This window comes from Paroedura picta, chromosome 3 (assembly GCF_049243985.1).
Source record: "Paroedura picta isolate Pp20150507F chromosome 3, Ppicta_v3.0, whole genome shotgun sequence".
In the NCBI taxonomy this organism is placed as follows: Eukaryota; Metazoa; Chordata; class Lepidosauria; order Squamata; family Gekkonidae; genus Paroedura; species Paroedura picta.
In genome coordinates, this window is record NC_135371.1 from 128,520,793 (window position 1) to 128,536,096 (window position 15,304).

A 15,304-nucleotide genomic window follows, 5' to 3' on the forward strand; every position below is an offset into this window, starting at 1 on the left:
CTTCACTACTTCACCCAAGATGAAAACAGAGAGGAAACCAGAGGAGACATTTTAATATTTGTGTTCATTAAGATCATATTCCTAGGGGTATTGTTCTGAATCTGAAAATATTTATTTCATACTCTATGCTATGGCTGAGCAATAAATTATTATAGCTGGATTTGTGAAATGTTTTATTTATTTGAGTCCCGAAGCACATTCGTGCCTGGTCAGACCTAGCATAGTTCCACAAGGCTTGTAAAAGGGAGCTCTTTTGCCAGGCCAGTTTTAACCAGCAATTGACTATCCCCATGGCCAAAACTACTGCCACCAAGAGTGGAAACATAGCATAAACAGGGCACAAAATCCAGCAGCACCTGCAGCAGCATATTGGCTGAGAGGACAACCTGCTCCACCAATCGCCAGCTCAAGGAGAAAAGAAGATGTTATACTGAGCTGGCTTCCTGCATAGGGTAGTATAAAAATCAAATAAATTTATTTAAATAAATTGTTATTTTTTAAATGCTGCCATCCCTAGCAGTTCAGGGCAGTATACAACAGTAGTCTGTCCATTCATTTTTCTTTATCAGTAAACCGTTCCTGTGGAGCAGTAAAAATAAAACAGTAAGGGGTAGGTGGGAGGAGAAAGGGGCGGGGCGGGGCGGGGCGAGTCCATGATAAAAATTTGGAGTGGCCAATCGGGAGCCGCAAAGCGGCTTCCGATTGGCCGCTCCGAGTGTCACTCCAGGGCCAACTGGCCCACCCCCCAATGTGGCCCACCTTCTCCCACAGCCGTCATTCCCACACTGGATGCCAAGAGAGAAGGTGGGCCACGAGGCCCCAGCCACCAGCGGGAGCTGGCCGCATGCGGAGACCTCACCCTGGCCAAAAGGGCCTGTCCCCAGCCCCAGCCCGAAGCCCCGAACTCACCTATGAGCCGGCCGGGGGCGGGGGCTTCTGCTGGGCCCAGGGACAGCCTCGCCCAATGTATGACATGGCAAGGCTGTCCCTGGGCTCGCCAGAAGCCCAGAAGAAGCTCACCGGCTGGCCGGGGAGTTCTGGCGGGCCCAGAGACCCGGCGGGGCTATCCCTGGGCCGCCAGAAGCCTGGAGGAAGCTGAGGAGCTGGCCCATTGAGACCTTTTGGGCCTGCGTGAACCAAGGGCACCCTTTCTGGACCCACCTCCAGAAGCCCAGGATGCCTGGATCAGGTAAGCTGCGGGGGGAATCCCTCCTCCGCCCCTTCCCCTTCCCCTTGCCCCTTCTCCACTTTCAAAGACCATTTTTTAAAAATGGGCTTTGAAACTAGTACAACAATAAAACATGAATGTTAAGCAAAACTTTAAAACATAAAATACATCATAATATTAGAAGTTTTATACATCTCAGTGCAAAAGTTGTAAAGTTTTATTAAAAGTTTTATACATCTCAGTGCAACCATGAAATTTCTTTTCGATAGAAACCGTCAGTAACAATTCTCCAAAAGGGGTTGTCCAGAGGAGCCCACTGTTGATGTCTGGGATCTGATTAATTTTTTGGCATAGTAGCTAATTGGACATTAAGAAATGTTGCTGAAGTTGAACAGTTCATATCTAAATTCATGTAAAGTCTATTTGGGGGGGGAAGGTGGGCGCAAGGTGATATAGGTAGGAAGGGGATCTTTTTTGCTGCTGCCACGTTGTGATGGATTTTAAGTCTTTTAATGGGAATTTTAATAATGGGGTTTATAAGACATTGTGACCTGCCACGAGCCGCTTAGGGAGTGGCGGGAAATAAATTGGGAAAAAAATATATGAACAGTATTGTTTATCAGATTTAGTGACAGTATCTTGATTATCTTGCAAGTGGATTACTATTTTCTGTGCTTGGGTCTGGTCTAGCAAGCTCAATTCACCTGTTGGCCAAGCAAAGTCAAATTTTCAAAGCAGAAAAAAACCCCAGTTATGCAACCCAAAGGTTAGTAGGCCTCCAATGTCTGTGTTATTTTCCCAGTCTCATTATGTACCACATGCCTACCACATGCAGGGGTTGCTGCTGTGCTTCCAGATTTCTGAGCTGAGCAGGGGAAGCCTGCATCTTATCAGGGACATGGTGCATCCCTTCAGGGTCTCTGCTTTTTTCCTGTTTTCCAGGCTGCTTCAGCAGCAGACAGCTGACCTAGCACCAGCAGAAATACTCCGAAGTGCCAGGAACCATGGTTTGACCAGAGAAAATAGTGTAAAGAGGTGAGTATAGCTGGACAGTTTTGGCTATTGGTTTATTATTTTGATTCAGTGTCATTTATGTTTACTAAACTTTTCAAATAAGTGCTAGCACTAGGGCAGGGGTCCCCAGTGTGGTGTCCGTAGGTGCCATAGCGCTCATTGACATCTTTCCTGGTGCCTGCGAAATTATTTAGAAAATGGATGCTACCAAGTGGGGCTTTTTCCTCATCATGGGTTTTCATTGCCAGTGGAGATTTGATCAGCTGTGTAGATTTATTAAAATGGTACTTTGGCAGCAGAATAAGCTGTGTCTACAGGACTGCCATACATCCCCCAAAGAGAATCAAGATTGTCAGAACAACATCTGCTTAGGATCCCTGGCCCAAAGGAAGTGAAATTGGCCACGACCCAGCCTGCTGGAACACTCTGGCTAAAGAGATCAGGGCAAGACAGAGCTGTTCCACAAGGCCTCTGGCCAGGGCCAGAAATGACCATCTAGAAGTGCTGGCCTCCCCACTGGAGATGGGGAAGATCTGCTCGACAAGCCCTGGAAGCCCCCCTCCCCCCCATCTGCTATGTAATTAGTTGGAAGAAACTAGATATTATGATTTAACCTAAATTATTGTTCTTAATGATGTTGTCACCCACCTTGAGCTGTATTGGAAGGCCAGGCTACAAAAATAAATGTTTATTTATTTAAGGATCTTCACCAGGTGACTGAAGGTGAGATGCAGCAGCCATTGAATTTTAACTTTTATATGAGCCTTTTTGAACTGGAGAGGATTTCAACCCTTACAAAAATACTGTCTAAAGAATAGCATTGGAAGAGTTGGTATTTAGGTGCTGAAGACAAGCTGATTCCTCTGAACTGTTCTAGATCAATTTTATAGAGTAGAGGAGGAAAAGCTGATTAGGCTCGTAAACAAGTAACTTATTAGTTTTGACTGGAAGTTACTACTGAGATGCAAATCTTTTCCACACTATTTTACTCTTTTCTAAACATTTTTTTTAAATGATAGAAGAATTTTGATATTGGCATGCTGTAATACCCTTCCAATGGTGAAAATGGCAGGACAGTACTTAAAAACAGCAGTTACTAATAGTTTGTGTAAACATATGATGCAAATCAAATAGTCATTATTTTATGTAATGTTATATTGCTCTGTTTACAACAAACAGAAAGAATTATCCCTTGTATAAGGAATTTAGATGAAACATCTGAGATACAAATGATATGTTTTCTTTTAACATTTAACATTTAAAAGAAAACATATCATTTGTATCTCAGATGTTTCATCTAAATTCCTTATACAAGGCTCATTACACAAGTTAAATATTGACATAATTAAGTTTGTTTCAGCAACCTTTTTCTACAAGAGAAAAACCTCTCAAAGTAGCAGATGGTCTTTTTGGCTAAAAAGCATTAGAAACAGGGTTCAGCAGCCATTTTGTAATGAGGTATCAGAATTCTGAATGTGACCGCAGGTTCACAAAGGTTGAGGGCCACTACACTAGGACGTTAGAAGCTGCCTTGAAAAACCTGAATGGTTACGTAAAATCAATATGTTGGATATCTCCCCCCCCCAAAAAAAAACCCACACACAAACATACACTGCCTCATAACTTCTTGGTCTTCATTGCCCCATTCTGGTTGCCAGATCACAATGGTAGCAGTGATAGCAGAAGTTACAGCTAGCCGAATTCTCCAGCCTGTAGAACTAGCACACTTTTGTCTCCTTGGCTGTATGGCTGAAAGTCCTCTCCAACCTTTCTGGTGTTCTCACTTGGCTCCCATTAATGGAACACAACCTCAGTACCACTTTCCCAGCATGCTCCAATTCAGCTTCTCCTTGACTCCTCCTTTGTTCTTTTCCATGCCTCCATCTTTCATTGTTTCCTCACACTTTAACAGGATGGATGATAATTGGTCTAACATTACTAGCTCCATTTAATATTACCTCCATGTCCATGTAAGGGGTAGATAGAGAGTTCTAGATGGAAGGCTGTTGAATCGGTGTAAGCATCTTAGCATACAATGCATAAATCTTTGTCAGGGAGATTTTTAAAAAATGCTGATTTCCTCTTTCTGGCTGTTTTAATCCTAGAGGGACCCCAACCAAGGGATCACATAAACAAGAAAATATGAATCCTACCAAGAAGGTATGAAGCACATATTTTGTCCTGAAACCTTCTTGTTGCCTTGGCTTCTTTCCACAGCAGTCTAGCAAATGATTAGTCTAGGTAGAATGTATTATGTACAAATGTTTTTTGTGGTGATATGGACCTGCTGAAGCCTGCAGGCTTTATTTCACTCTACCTGCTCCAAGGTTTTTCTCCTCACCTGGAGAGATTTCTCTCTCTCTTTTGGCTAACTTTGCTGCTACCACCTAACTTCTGTACAGAATTATCCATTCAGAGGGTCAGGACTCCCAGCTTCCCTTCCAAGTTCTGGGACCTTGCCTCTTGTTGCCTGCTGCCCAGCGCCTGACCACCACAGGGACAATGTACTGCCTGACACACCCCTGGAGGATTAGCCACTTGCCAGCTGTCAGCCTTCCCCCTCCTGGAGTTCTCTTTTACAATAGCTTATCCAAGACCGTGGAAGCCTATGTAGTATAGAGAACCACTGCCAGCACCCAAAGTTATAAAGTATTCCTTTAAAAGATGTTCATAAGCATACCTTTAGCTGAGTCCAGATTGAGCTCTTGATCCAAAAGAAATAGGTACAACACAAATTCTCTCTATACACGCCCTACCAGATCTTAGAAAATAGGATAAGCTCCCTAGCTTAGGCAATTACAGATCTCTACAGAGTTTCCATTCCCTCAAAGTTTTCTTCACCTCCCCAGGCAAGATCATGGTCAATGCCTGCCTGCCTCAGATCTCAGTTAAGATTGCTGTGTCTTCTGATGGACTTCACACCAAAAAGAGCTCCTGCTTGCTGCAAGGAGTTTTTATCATATTTGTTTCATATTTGGGTCAAAGAGGCACTCCAGGAGTTCCTTTCCAGAGATTATTCCTGGAGGCTGTCTAGTTTAAAGTCCTCCAAATCTCTGTTTCCTGTTTGGAGGGTGGGGGCTTGACCATCCCATTGTCTTTAGCTGGACCTATTAGCATTTCTTAAGAGGTAGGTGAGATGAGCCTGCAAGGCCATTTACCACCTTCATTCTCCCTGCTCAGTCTCTGCCCAGAGGGCGACCCCCCCCTTAAAATGCTCAGTTCAAACCTCCATAGAAAAAAATACATCTCTTCACAGCTTTAGTAAGGATTCATTCATTGATCTTTGCAAAAAAAAGGAAAGCAGAGTGTACTAACTCCATATACACAAACTCCATATACACATAGCATACTTATGTGCTGGGCCACTGCAGGAAAATAGGGGCCGTATGAGCCAGCACATGGTCCCTGGTCTTGAAACAGAGATGGTCCTGCCTACACACTTTCACTCAAACAAGGATGCCACTCTTGTGTGCACACAGGCAGTAGACATGTAGGGCCCATGCTTGTCATTGGGAACATGGTTTCCTAATATTGCGGTAATCCTGAAGAAGAAGAACATGGAAAAGAATTTAATTCTGAAGGAAATAAAGTGCAGAGAAAGCATGGCAGGGGCATTTAAAATGGCATGGGCATGAGAGGGGGAAATTGTGAGTTGTTGGGTAGTGATGTCAAGTGTTGGGTCCAATACGTGCTCAGGAAACTGGTGTGCTGCTGTCCCCACAGTTGACGAAGCCTCAAATTGCAATCTGGGAAGGGTAGTTTCCCTCAAAATTTTACCCACTAGTTTCCTGTAACTGAAGATGGACCCCCAGTCCCCACCCCCAATTCTTCATGATCCAACTAGGTAGGAGTAGAACCAGTGCAACAAACTTCTAAGCGTTAACCAGGCCACTGAAAGAGGACAAATCAATTCAGGAAACATCATGCTGCAATCCCAGAAGCTCAGACAGCTTTTTGGTTGTTGTATAATTGGGTAGAGACCAAAGAATATTCATGAAGACATTTAATTCCACTAGACTTGCTAAGGTGAATTGCTGGTTGTGTTTGAGTATTTTTTATTTCTTTTTAAAAAAAATAAGTTTATGTTTTTATTGTAAACTGCTTGGCTGAAAAGCAGCCTAAAAATACAAGTTAATGAATATTTTTTTTCTGTAAAAGATATTCATGGTTGCAAGCTGAACTGAACTTAATATTCAAAGCGCAACTTACCGCACCACTCCACCAAAGCAGATTCTATCAGGCATTTGGATTCCAAATGCTTGCAAGTCATGATCATTCTAATTTGGGCAGTAAAATCATTGGTCGAGTGGCTGATGTTATCTGTGTGGTCCACATGTTGACATCACCAGAGTCCGGGCAGCAGGCTTTTAATCACAGGCAGAGTACTTCCACATCCAATGCAAATGCATCAAGTAAGGAGAGTGTTGTGCTTGTTACTGTGATACCACTCAGTATCCAGAAGGATTCTGTCCACAGATGTCCATTCAGAATGTCTCATTTCGTAATCCCTAGCACCAATGGTTTGTAGGATGGTCAGGAACTTGAGCAGTAGAGAAATGAAAGGCCTGGCTCCCAACATCTGTTTCTTCCTTCCTCTCCAATCTGTAATCCTGATTTCAGATCAACCCTGGTATTACCATTTCCCAGTGCCATTCCCTTCTATAATCTGAACACTGGTACAAGCCTTCCCTTTTTGTGGCAGCCAAGTTGTACCATCACACTATTGTATGGAAAGAGCTCATGCAAAAGAAAGAAGAACAGCAAAGCAAAAGCACAGCTACCACATGTTGTGGAGTATCAATCTAAAGGAAGAATTAACCAATAAAATCCCAGAACCGGATTTATGCCCTTTAATTAACAGTGGGTGCCAAATGGAGAGTTCAGGCTAGAGAATCCAGTCATTCCATGTATGGACATTTCCATAGCAGAGAGATGGTTTGGTGTCAGGGACTCTGATTCCATGCATCTGGAATGCACAAGGTCCATGATCCAGAGTGGCAGTTGTGCTAGAGAGCCAGCTGGGTATAGTGGCTAAGAGCAGCGGCGTCTAATCTGGCAAGCCAGGTTTGATTCCCCACTCCTCCTCCACATGCAGCCACCTGGGTGACCTTGTGCCAGTCACAGTTCTCTTGGAGCTGTTCTGACTGAGCAGTCCTGTCAGAGCTCTCTCAGGCTCCCCTACTTCACAGGATGTCTGTCGTGGAGAGGAGAAGGGATGACAATTGTTAGCGGCTTTGAGACTCCTTTGGATGGTGAAAAGCAGGGTATGAAACCCAATTTTTCTTCTCTTAGTGTGTTGCAGCAAAAACAGTGTTTGGGGGTCCTTCTTGACTGATTTTTATTCTAACACAAACTTTGTGGTCTGGAGCCTTCCAGCTCCTGTGCATCGACATTGTCGCTCTTACCCCCGATGTTATCTTATTTTTCCCAACACTGGTTCCTCTCCTTCCAGTCCAGTTCTATGTTGTCCCTGTACTAGTTTTGAACCCTGCCATGTGACAAGAGCTTAACCTTCTGGTTCTGTCAGCTTTGGTTTATTTAGTTTGCATCCATTATTCTGGTCCTAGAATGGAAGGGCCTGGAGTGCTGCAGATGTAATCAGGGCTCCCTGTACCCAATCTGGAAATTGTCCTGGTGGCTTCCTTGTAGTTGGCCAATTGTTTTGGTGTCCTACATGCACAGAATTGTGAACTGCTCCTGGCACCTACTGCATTGGTTGTTACTCACTCTGAGCCTCTCTCAGTCTAGTTTGTGCCACTGGTCATTAAAGTCCAAAGTGAAGATGGACCTCACATTTGGGAAGCAGTTCGATTTTGACATTCCAGTACTGCTGTGGGAGCAGCACTTCACCCCAGACACTTGGGGCAGACTGAAGGAACGCAGCGTCCCCTATGGCTGGCATGGGTTGTCGTATGAAGGTAAGAGGTTGGGAGAGGATTGTTGACAGCTGTGGCTGTAAGATGCTGTCATTCAGAGGATGAGGTTGTAGGAACATATGACTGTTGTAGTCCCAAGCCAGACTCTCATGGGCCCAGAAGCAAGTGTCTTCAGCATATACACAATGGGAAGCCAGTCTTGACAAGAGACCATTCAGAAACAAGAGTTTGAGTCCCCCACCTGCTAGTAATGCTTCAGTGACTCTGGGAAGAACAATGTTGATAATGCAACAGTGTTTTGTGTAACCTTTTATAAAAAGCACTCTTATTAAACAAAAATACACGTTTGGTGGACTTGTTTAAGTACCTGTGGGGTTATTCTTCCTTCTGCTGATTAATCAATATCTCCCTTTGACTCTGACTTTGTTTTACTGATATTTTCTCTGCTGTGTAAGACAATTATTTTAAAGGTTCAGTAGTACAACAGGTCCACAAAAGATAACACCTTTGCAGAGGTAGGCAGTCAAAGCTGTCCTTGGTTCAGAAATCTTGTCTTTCTTTCCCACTGAACATAGCCACTGCCTCCTTAAGCCCCCTACCCTTAGATTTATGACTGAACTTCCTCAGTCTCCCTCAGTGGAGAAGAAGCTGGACACCTTGGATGCAGATTCACCAGTCTAAGCAAAGCTTTAGATGAAACAGTTTTATTGAAGGTCCAGAGGAAAGGGTAGGGGACAGAAATTGAGAACAGGCAGGTGAACTATTTCAAGCTATATTGCCTGTACATATGGAAATCCTATTTTTTTTAATAGAGATACTGTAAAGGGCAACAATCTTTGTTCCCAGAGAGCTAGTATTTTTTCTTGAGTAAAAGGCTTGTTTTGGAAATTGCATCAAAGGAGCCATGACTGGGGAGACTAAACCAGTGAGTTCCTGGGAGAGTAGAGAAAACGTTTTAATTTTTTTGCTTATTTCATTTATACCTCACCTTTCATCCTAATGGGGACTCAGAGCAGCTTACACCATTGTCCTCTCCTCCATTTTATCATTCCAACACCGCTATGAGGTAGGTTAGGATGAGAGTCAGAATGATTTCACGTGTGGTGATTCAAACCTGCATCTTAATCAGCAGCAAAACAAATAGTTAACACATTAGAAGGTGAGGAAGAGTTGTTTTTTAATCCCCTGCTTTCTATGGCTTGAAGAGTTTCATAGCGGCTTACAAACACTTTTCCTTTCCTTACCTCACAACAGACACCTTGTGAGATAGGTGGGGTTGAGAGAGCTCTGACAGAAATGACCTATGGGAACAGCACTAATAGAACTCTGAGGTCACCCATCTGGCTGCATGTGGAGGAGTGGGGAGTCAAACCAGGTTCTCCAGATTAGAAACCATTTCTCTTATCCATTACTCCAAGATGGTTTAGGAGGTAGATTCAGATGGATGGCTGTGTTGGTCTGAAGTAAGATGAGGATTGTCTCTAGGATACAGACAGCTCACCTGTAGTAGTGGCCAGAGTCCATGCCCTTGCTTTGATCTCTCGGCCTTTTGGCTAAGATCAAGTGTGTAGTGTGCTTTGATCTCTCATGATGTTTCCTATGAGCCTGTTGCTACACAGCCACCCAAGGTGGCCACAGAGATATAAAAAACAAGGCCCATGGTGCAAGATCAGATAAAAATATTTTATTACTCAGTTTAAATCTCCAAACATTTCCTATGTGTTTTACCAAAAGGTTTCATTGGGGAAATTATTAAAATATTAAATATTAAAAATAATACAATAATAATGAGATTGCAGAAGTATGGCTAAAATTACATAACAATATAATAGCTAAAACCCAAGTTTTAAGGTTACGTGACAGAATAAGTGCTAGCAATTTTGTATGTAATATTATATGTTAAAGGTTCCCCTGATGAAGCCTGTTGGAAACCTAAGGTAAGTAATAAAAATATTTTAATCTGATTTTGTACCTCTGGCCTTGTTTTTTATATCCCCATGGAGTTGGCCACATGAGTAATAAAATATTTTTATCTGATTTTGCACCATTACCTTTGACCTTGTTTTTGTATCCTGTGACTGGTGTGGCTTTTTAATGTTGCAACTGCATCCATGGAGGTGTGAGAAGGGAAGTGAACAAGTGGGGTCATTTGTATGGCTCCCTTTTCACTGCCCTTTCCCTCAGTCTGCTGTTGGTTCTAGTTCACAGGTGCTGTGGATGTGGCAGTCCGAAAGGAAAGTGTGTGAGTGGAAGGGAGGGGAGAGAAAGGGGAAATGCCTTCATCGTTTTGCAGCAAAAACCTTAAAGGATTGTTAATTTTGTTTTAGTTTGGTCAAAATGCTTAGTGTTCCATGATTTTTGTAATGGCCTTCCCAATGTGCTGCTTCAAATATGCAAGTCTGAAGTGGGGGAGGGGGGAGATGAAAATGTCAGTATCAGCGTCTTGTGACATTTGCCCGAATAAAAGATCCCAGTGTCTATGCAGTAATTAATCTTAACCAAAGAGCTTTGTCACAACCTGCTCCATTGTTGCTGCTGGACACTGGCAGCTGGGAAGTGTCTGACTTCCTTCTCCACGCCCTCTCCTCTCTGTTTGCCAAATGACACCAACTGCCTGTCCAGCTACTGTCCTGAATTTGTAAGAGAGGGAGGAGGATGCTCTGGAAGCAAAGGAAGAAATGAAAGTGCATGGGAAACGCTAGCTGGAGACAGTCCTTGCTGCGTGGCAGCATGTAAGATGGTGCCTGGAGAAGCTGGGTCCTGGCAAAGGACCTTTCACAGGGTTATGACCACCTTCCTTGGGACTATCATGGGCACACAGCTCTGCAGCTGGCCGTATAGGAAAAGGTGGGACATTCTCCCTGGAGCCAAGGGAAGACTCAAAGGAATTTTTAAAAGACTCTTTCAGCTCTGTTATTGCAGGAGTTTCTATGTACATAAGTGCCATCAAGTTGCTCCCAAAGGGCTTTAAAGCGAGAAGTAAAGGTGGTTTCCCTTTACTTCCCTCTGCAGAGCCTTCCTTGGTGGTCTCCAAGAATGGACCCTCTGAGCTTCTGAGATTTTCTGCTGCTTTCCCAGTTGCAGCAGCTTCTGAATCATATTTCAGAGTCAATCTTTTACATTTCAGAAATTGCCCCCAAACAGTTCTTTGACTATTGATTTTTCAGAACTAATTCTTCAGATGTTTAATGGAACTACTCTCTCCACCCCCCTAAACATGCAGAATGGTACAGAATACCAGAGCTAAAACAGTTGCACAGGGCCTGCAGAAGAGAGCTCTTCCACCAAGTTTTTGGTCGAGACCAATGAAACTATGTCACCTACCAGAGCCCAGCAGAGATAAAGTAGTGCTCTCAGAATGAGTTAAATTGCAGTTGAGCTGTTATCGGTTACATAGCTATCTTTAACCATTAGTGGCTCTAATATTTCAGCAGAGCCACTATGGGATGAGCATTGTCCGGGACACATCCGCGTGTCTGGACACTGCTTCCATTTGCACGGGCCAATCCAGCCTCTAGAGTGCCCGCCCCCAGAAGCAGGTCGCAGCTTGCAGCCTCATGATCAGATGCTCCCTGGCTGTGGAGTAGAGCAGTCCTGTGGCGCCCTGCCCAGCCCACCACTCCAGCTGCGTGCCAGCCCGGCCCGCTGCCAGGAACATCACCAATGCCACACCTTGGTAGGCTGCGGAGGACAGAACTTTGCCTTGTATGGCTTCCCTCCAGCTTCTAAGTGCTTTCACTCCCCTTAATCCCAAATTGGTGGTTTTCACCATACTAATTGTTATGGCCTCTTGTTCTTGGTTTCCCTGTTCTAATGCGTTGCATTAATTTGCTTTGGTCTGCAGTGATCGCTTCCACAGTGCGGCTCCTCAATGACTCTGCCAACAGCAGGCTCTTTACCAAGACCAGGCCCCCTAACAGCTGCATCCGCTGTGCTGTGGTGGGCAATGGGGGAATTCTGAATGGATCCCGCCAAGGCAAGGACATAGATGCTCATGACTTTGTCTTCAGGTACAAAGAGGCTGGCGGGAAGGAACACAAGGTCACTGGGGATGAGCCCGAGTGTGAATTGGGGGTTGGCATGCCCCGTTGCAGGAACACTTGGGAGATACTGGTTTGCCCTCAGGTAAAGGTCCATGATTCCCATTCCAGCTCCCTTCTTCCACTGTTCTGCATCTCCTTCACCCCACCTCCATCAGTAAGAGCAGCCTGATGTTTCCGTCTGAGAAGGGGACCTGGAGGAGGCAGCAGAAACCTGATTCTTTTACATTATATTTTGCCTGCTACTTCAGTGTAGTCCCATGATTTGGAGATGTGCCAGAGGTCAGTGGTGGCTTCTCTGCTGAGCTGTGGGCCTCAGTAGATGGTCACCATGCTGATCCTTCAACAATTCTCTGAGAAAACAGCTGGTCTTGTTTGCAAGTTCAGTGTGCCACATCTTATCAGACTGCCTACCGTGTTTTTTTCCTGACTTTCCTTCAAGGAGTTTGGGCACACTAAAGAGTTAAAAAACGGATCCAGTAGATATACTCAGGGGCCGCCTTTACTTCCATTGTCAGAAAAACAGTGAGTTTAGCTATGGACAGGATTTTCCGTCAGATTATACCGACTGTCGGATTACACAGGGCCAGCTTGGTGTCGTGGTTAAGAGTGGTGGCCTCTAATCTGGAGAACTGGGTTTGATTCTCTGCTCTTCCACCTGCAGCCATTTGGGTGACCTTGGGCCAGTCACAGTTCTCTCAGAGCTCTCTCAGCCTCACCTACCTCATAGGGTGACTATTGTGGTAGAGAAGAAAAGGTGACTCTAAGCTGCTTTGAGACTCCTTCAGATACTAAAAAGCAGGGTACAAAAAAACCCCAGCTCTTCTTCTTTGTAATTTTAAGACCCTAGGCAAATATTCAGGATGGGCCCCCAAAATCACTGCTGCTCCACTTCCACCCCCTGCTGGGCCAAGCAAGGGGTAGCCATTGCCCAAAGTAGGTTGGTGGGAGCCACAACTGCCACATACCTGTGGACTGAAGCCCCAGTCACACCTGCTCTTCCTCTTCTTTCCCCCCATGATTGGGGGGTGCGCAGGGCTCTTCATGGTTGGGGCTCCTTGCAGCATGGGGGCTTGAGGCGGCTTTTGGCAGACTGACCCTGACTGTACATGGCCGTTTGCTTGTCTCTGATATTCCTCTGTAGCCTTGCTTTTTCCATCCTTGCATTTTTTCCTATATAAATTACTGTACTATTGCTGTGTTGGTCTGGTTGCTCTCTTCGACCGTTTATGTACTGGGAAATTTACTGCCCCAGCTCCTGTGCAGGAGCACAATTCGGGGGTGGATGAAGTGCACTGGGCCAAATGCTTCCCCATGTAGGTGCAGGAAGAGGTGGGGCAACCTGCCACGACTAAAACTCCAGCCTGCAGCCTGGCATGAAACCTCCAATGGGTAAACGGTCTTCTATGGATACTTTTTAATCTGGAAGGTAAAGGCCATTCACTTTAGGGTTGTTTTAGCATTAGAAGATATTGCATCCTGCAGGGGATTACACTAATATGTTAAATTCCCATGATTCTTCATTCTAATTAGGTTTGATAGAGTACTGTTAGATATGGGATGATGGATTTCCATTTGTGGGATTGCAGCATTTGCCCAAGTGGAACCCCTGTCGGTGGCAGTATAGATTGCAGAGTCTTTCTGATCCTGATTCTAGGTTTTACCAACAAGACCCTTTAAGCCTTGGTCTTATAATGAAGAGTGCTGTGTAGTTAATCCATTGGTGAATAGCAATATATTCCTCAGAAAGCGTGTCCCTCTTTTCTCCTCACAGGCTCAACGGAGCAGTGATCAAAGGCTTTGAGGAAGATGTTGGGACAAAGACCTCCTTTTATGGTTTTACTGTAAACACTATGAAGAATTCTCTTCTTGCTTATGCAGAATATGGCTTCACCCAAATACCACAGGGCAAGGTATATGTACAACCATCATGGGACTTCTCCTCCCTGCCTCACATTTGTAGCCTGATGGCAAGGTACTGCTTCGGGCTATTCTGGCTTTTTGCCCCACAACATTTTTGAGCCAATGAAAAACGCAGGCAGATTTATGTATATAATAACTCTGATACAATCTCTTTTGAGGCCCTGAAAGAAAAAAGAGTAGTGGAAATGAGGGTGTTGCAGTGGAGCTTGGGCATGTAGGAAACTCAACTTCCATCATTCAAAGAATCTTTAAACCGCCCGTGGCGCCACGGGCGCCACGGACTAAATAATTCGGTAAGGCCTGCCAAGGCGGGATGTGTCTGTGATGAGGAAGGGTCCGGATTGGACCCTTCCTCACGACAGACAATCGGAGGGAGCAATCGGCAGGCGCGAAGCGCCTGCCGATTGGTCCCTCCGAGTCCCAGCTCCAGGAACTGCGAGCCGCGCGCAGCGCGGCTCGCAGTTCTTCCCGGTCAGGCCACCGACCCAGGGAGTCCCCGGCAGTCGCGCGAAGTGCGGCTGCCGGGGGTTCCCTGCCTGGCGGGCTGACGCGGCGAGAGGCGCGAAGCGCCTCTCACCGCGTCAACCCGCCGCCAATGATAGAAGCTCGCCAGCCAACCACCCAACCCTCCCCAGACCCCTTCCCAACCCCCCGCCGCTTCCCTAGACAACAAAACCCACCCAGCCACACACTCCGCCACGCACCCGCCGCCACCCAACCCCCCAAACCCTCCCCAGACCCCTGCGCAACCTCCCGCCGCTTCCCAACAAAAAACAACCCACCCCGCCTCCCACCCGCAGCCCGCTCACCCTCCCACCCTCCCCAAACCCCTTCCCGACACGCCACAACGCCCCAAAAACCATCTGCCGCCTCTACCCCAGCCCCTGTCCCCACACTTCTGAACCCCACACCAACTCACCCTTCTCCCGCCCGCTCCCTGCTCCGCGCTCACCTTCTGCCAGGCCTCCTGTTCCCTCTCCCTCTCTTCCCTTTGTCCTGTTAGCGACGACGCCAGCCAGCGCGGCTTGCCCGCTGGCCGGCAGGCCACCCGAATGAACCAGGCATGCGCGGACTCACGCGCATGCCTGGTTGCTTGCCCCGACACCCCGCCCCCGCCCCTACCTCCAGCACATATGCCCGGACTCCTGAGCATGTGTGCTTCCCTTCCCCATCGCCTGCACCACCGGGCCTCCAAACCGCGCCGCTTACCAGCCTGTCCCCACCAGCTGCCCTGCGAGCTCCCAGGTACGGAGCCCTGGCACTAGGCCTGCACTCTGCCCATT

General features: G+C 46.1%; 1 protein-coding gene across 1 annotated transcript in view; it reads left to right on the forward strand.

The window, feature by feature from the left end:
- ST6GALNAC2 (ST6 N-acetylgalactosaminide alpha-2,6-sialyltransferase 2) overlaps positions 1–15,304 on the forward strand; it is a 46,089-nt gene that overhangs the window by 21,711 nt on the left and 9,074 nt on the right. Inside the window, exons 2-6 of the mRNA XM_077327684.1 lie at positions 2,111–2,203; positions 4,288–4,342; positions 7,926–8,100; positions 11,903–12,068; positions 13,873–14,011. Of these exons, the coding sequence (XP_077183799.1) occupies positions 2,111–2,203; positions 4,288–4,342; positions 7,926–8,100; positions 11,903–12,068; positions 13,873–14,011 (628 nt within the window). The remainder of the gene's footprint in view (positions 1–2,110; positions 2,204–4,287; positions 4,343–7,925; positions 8,101–11,902; positions 12,069–13,872; positions 14,012–15,304) is intronic.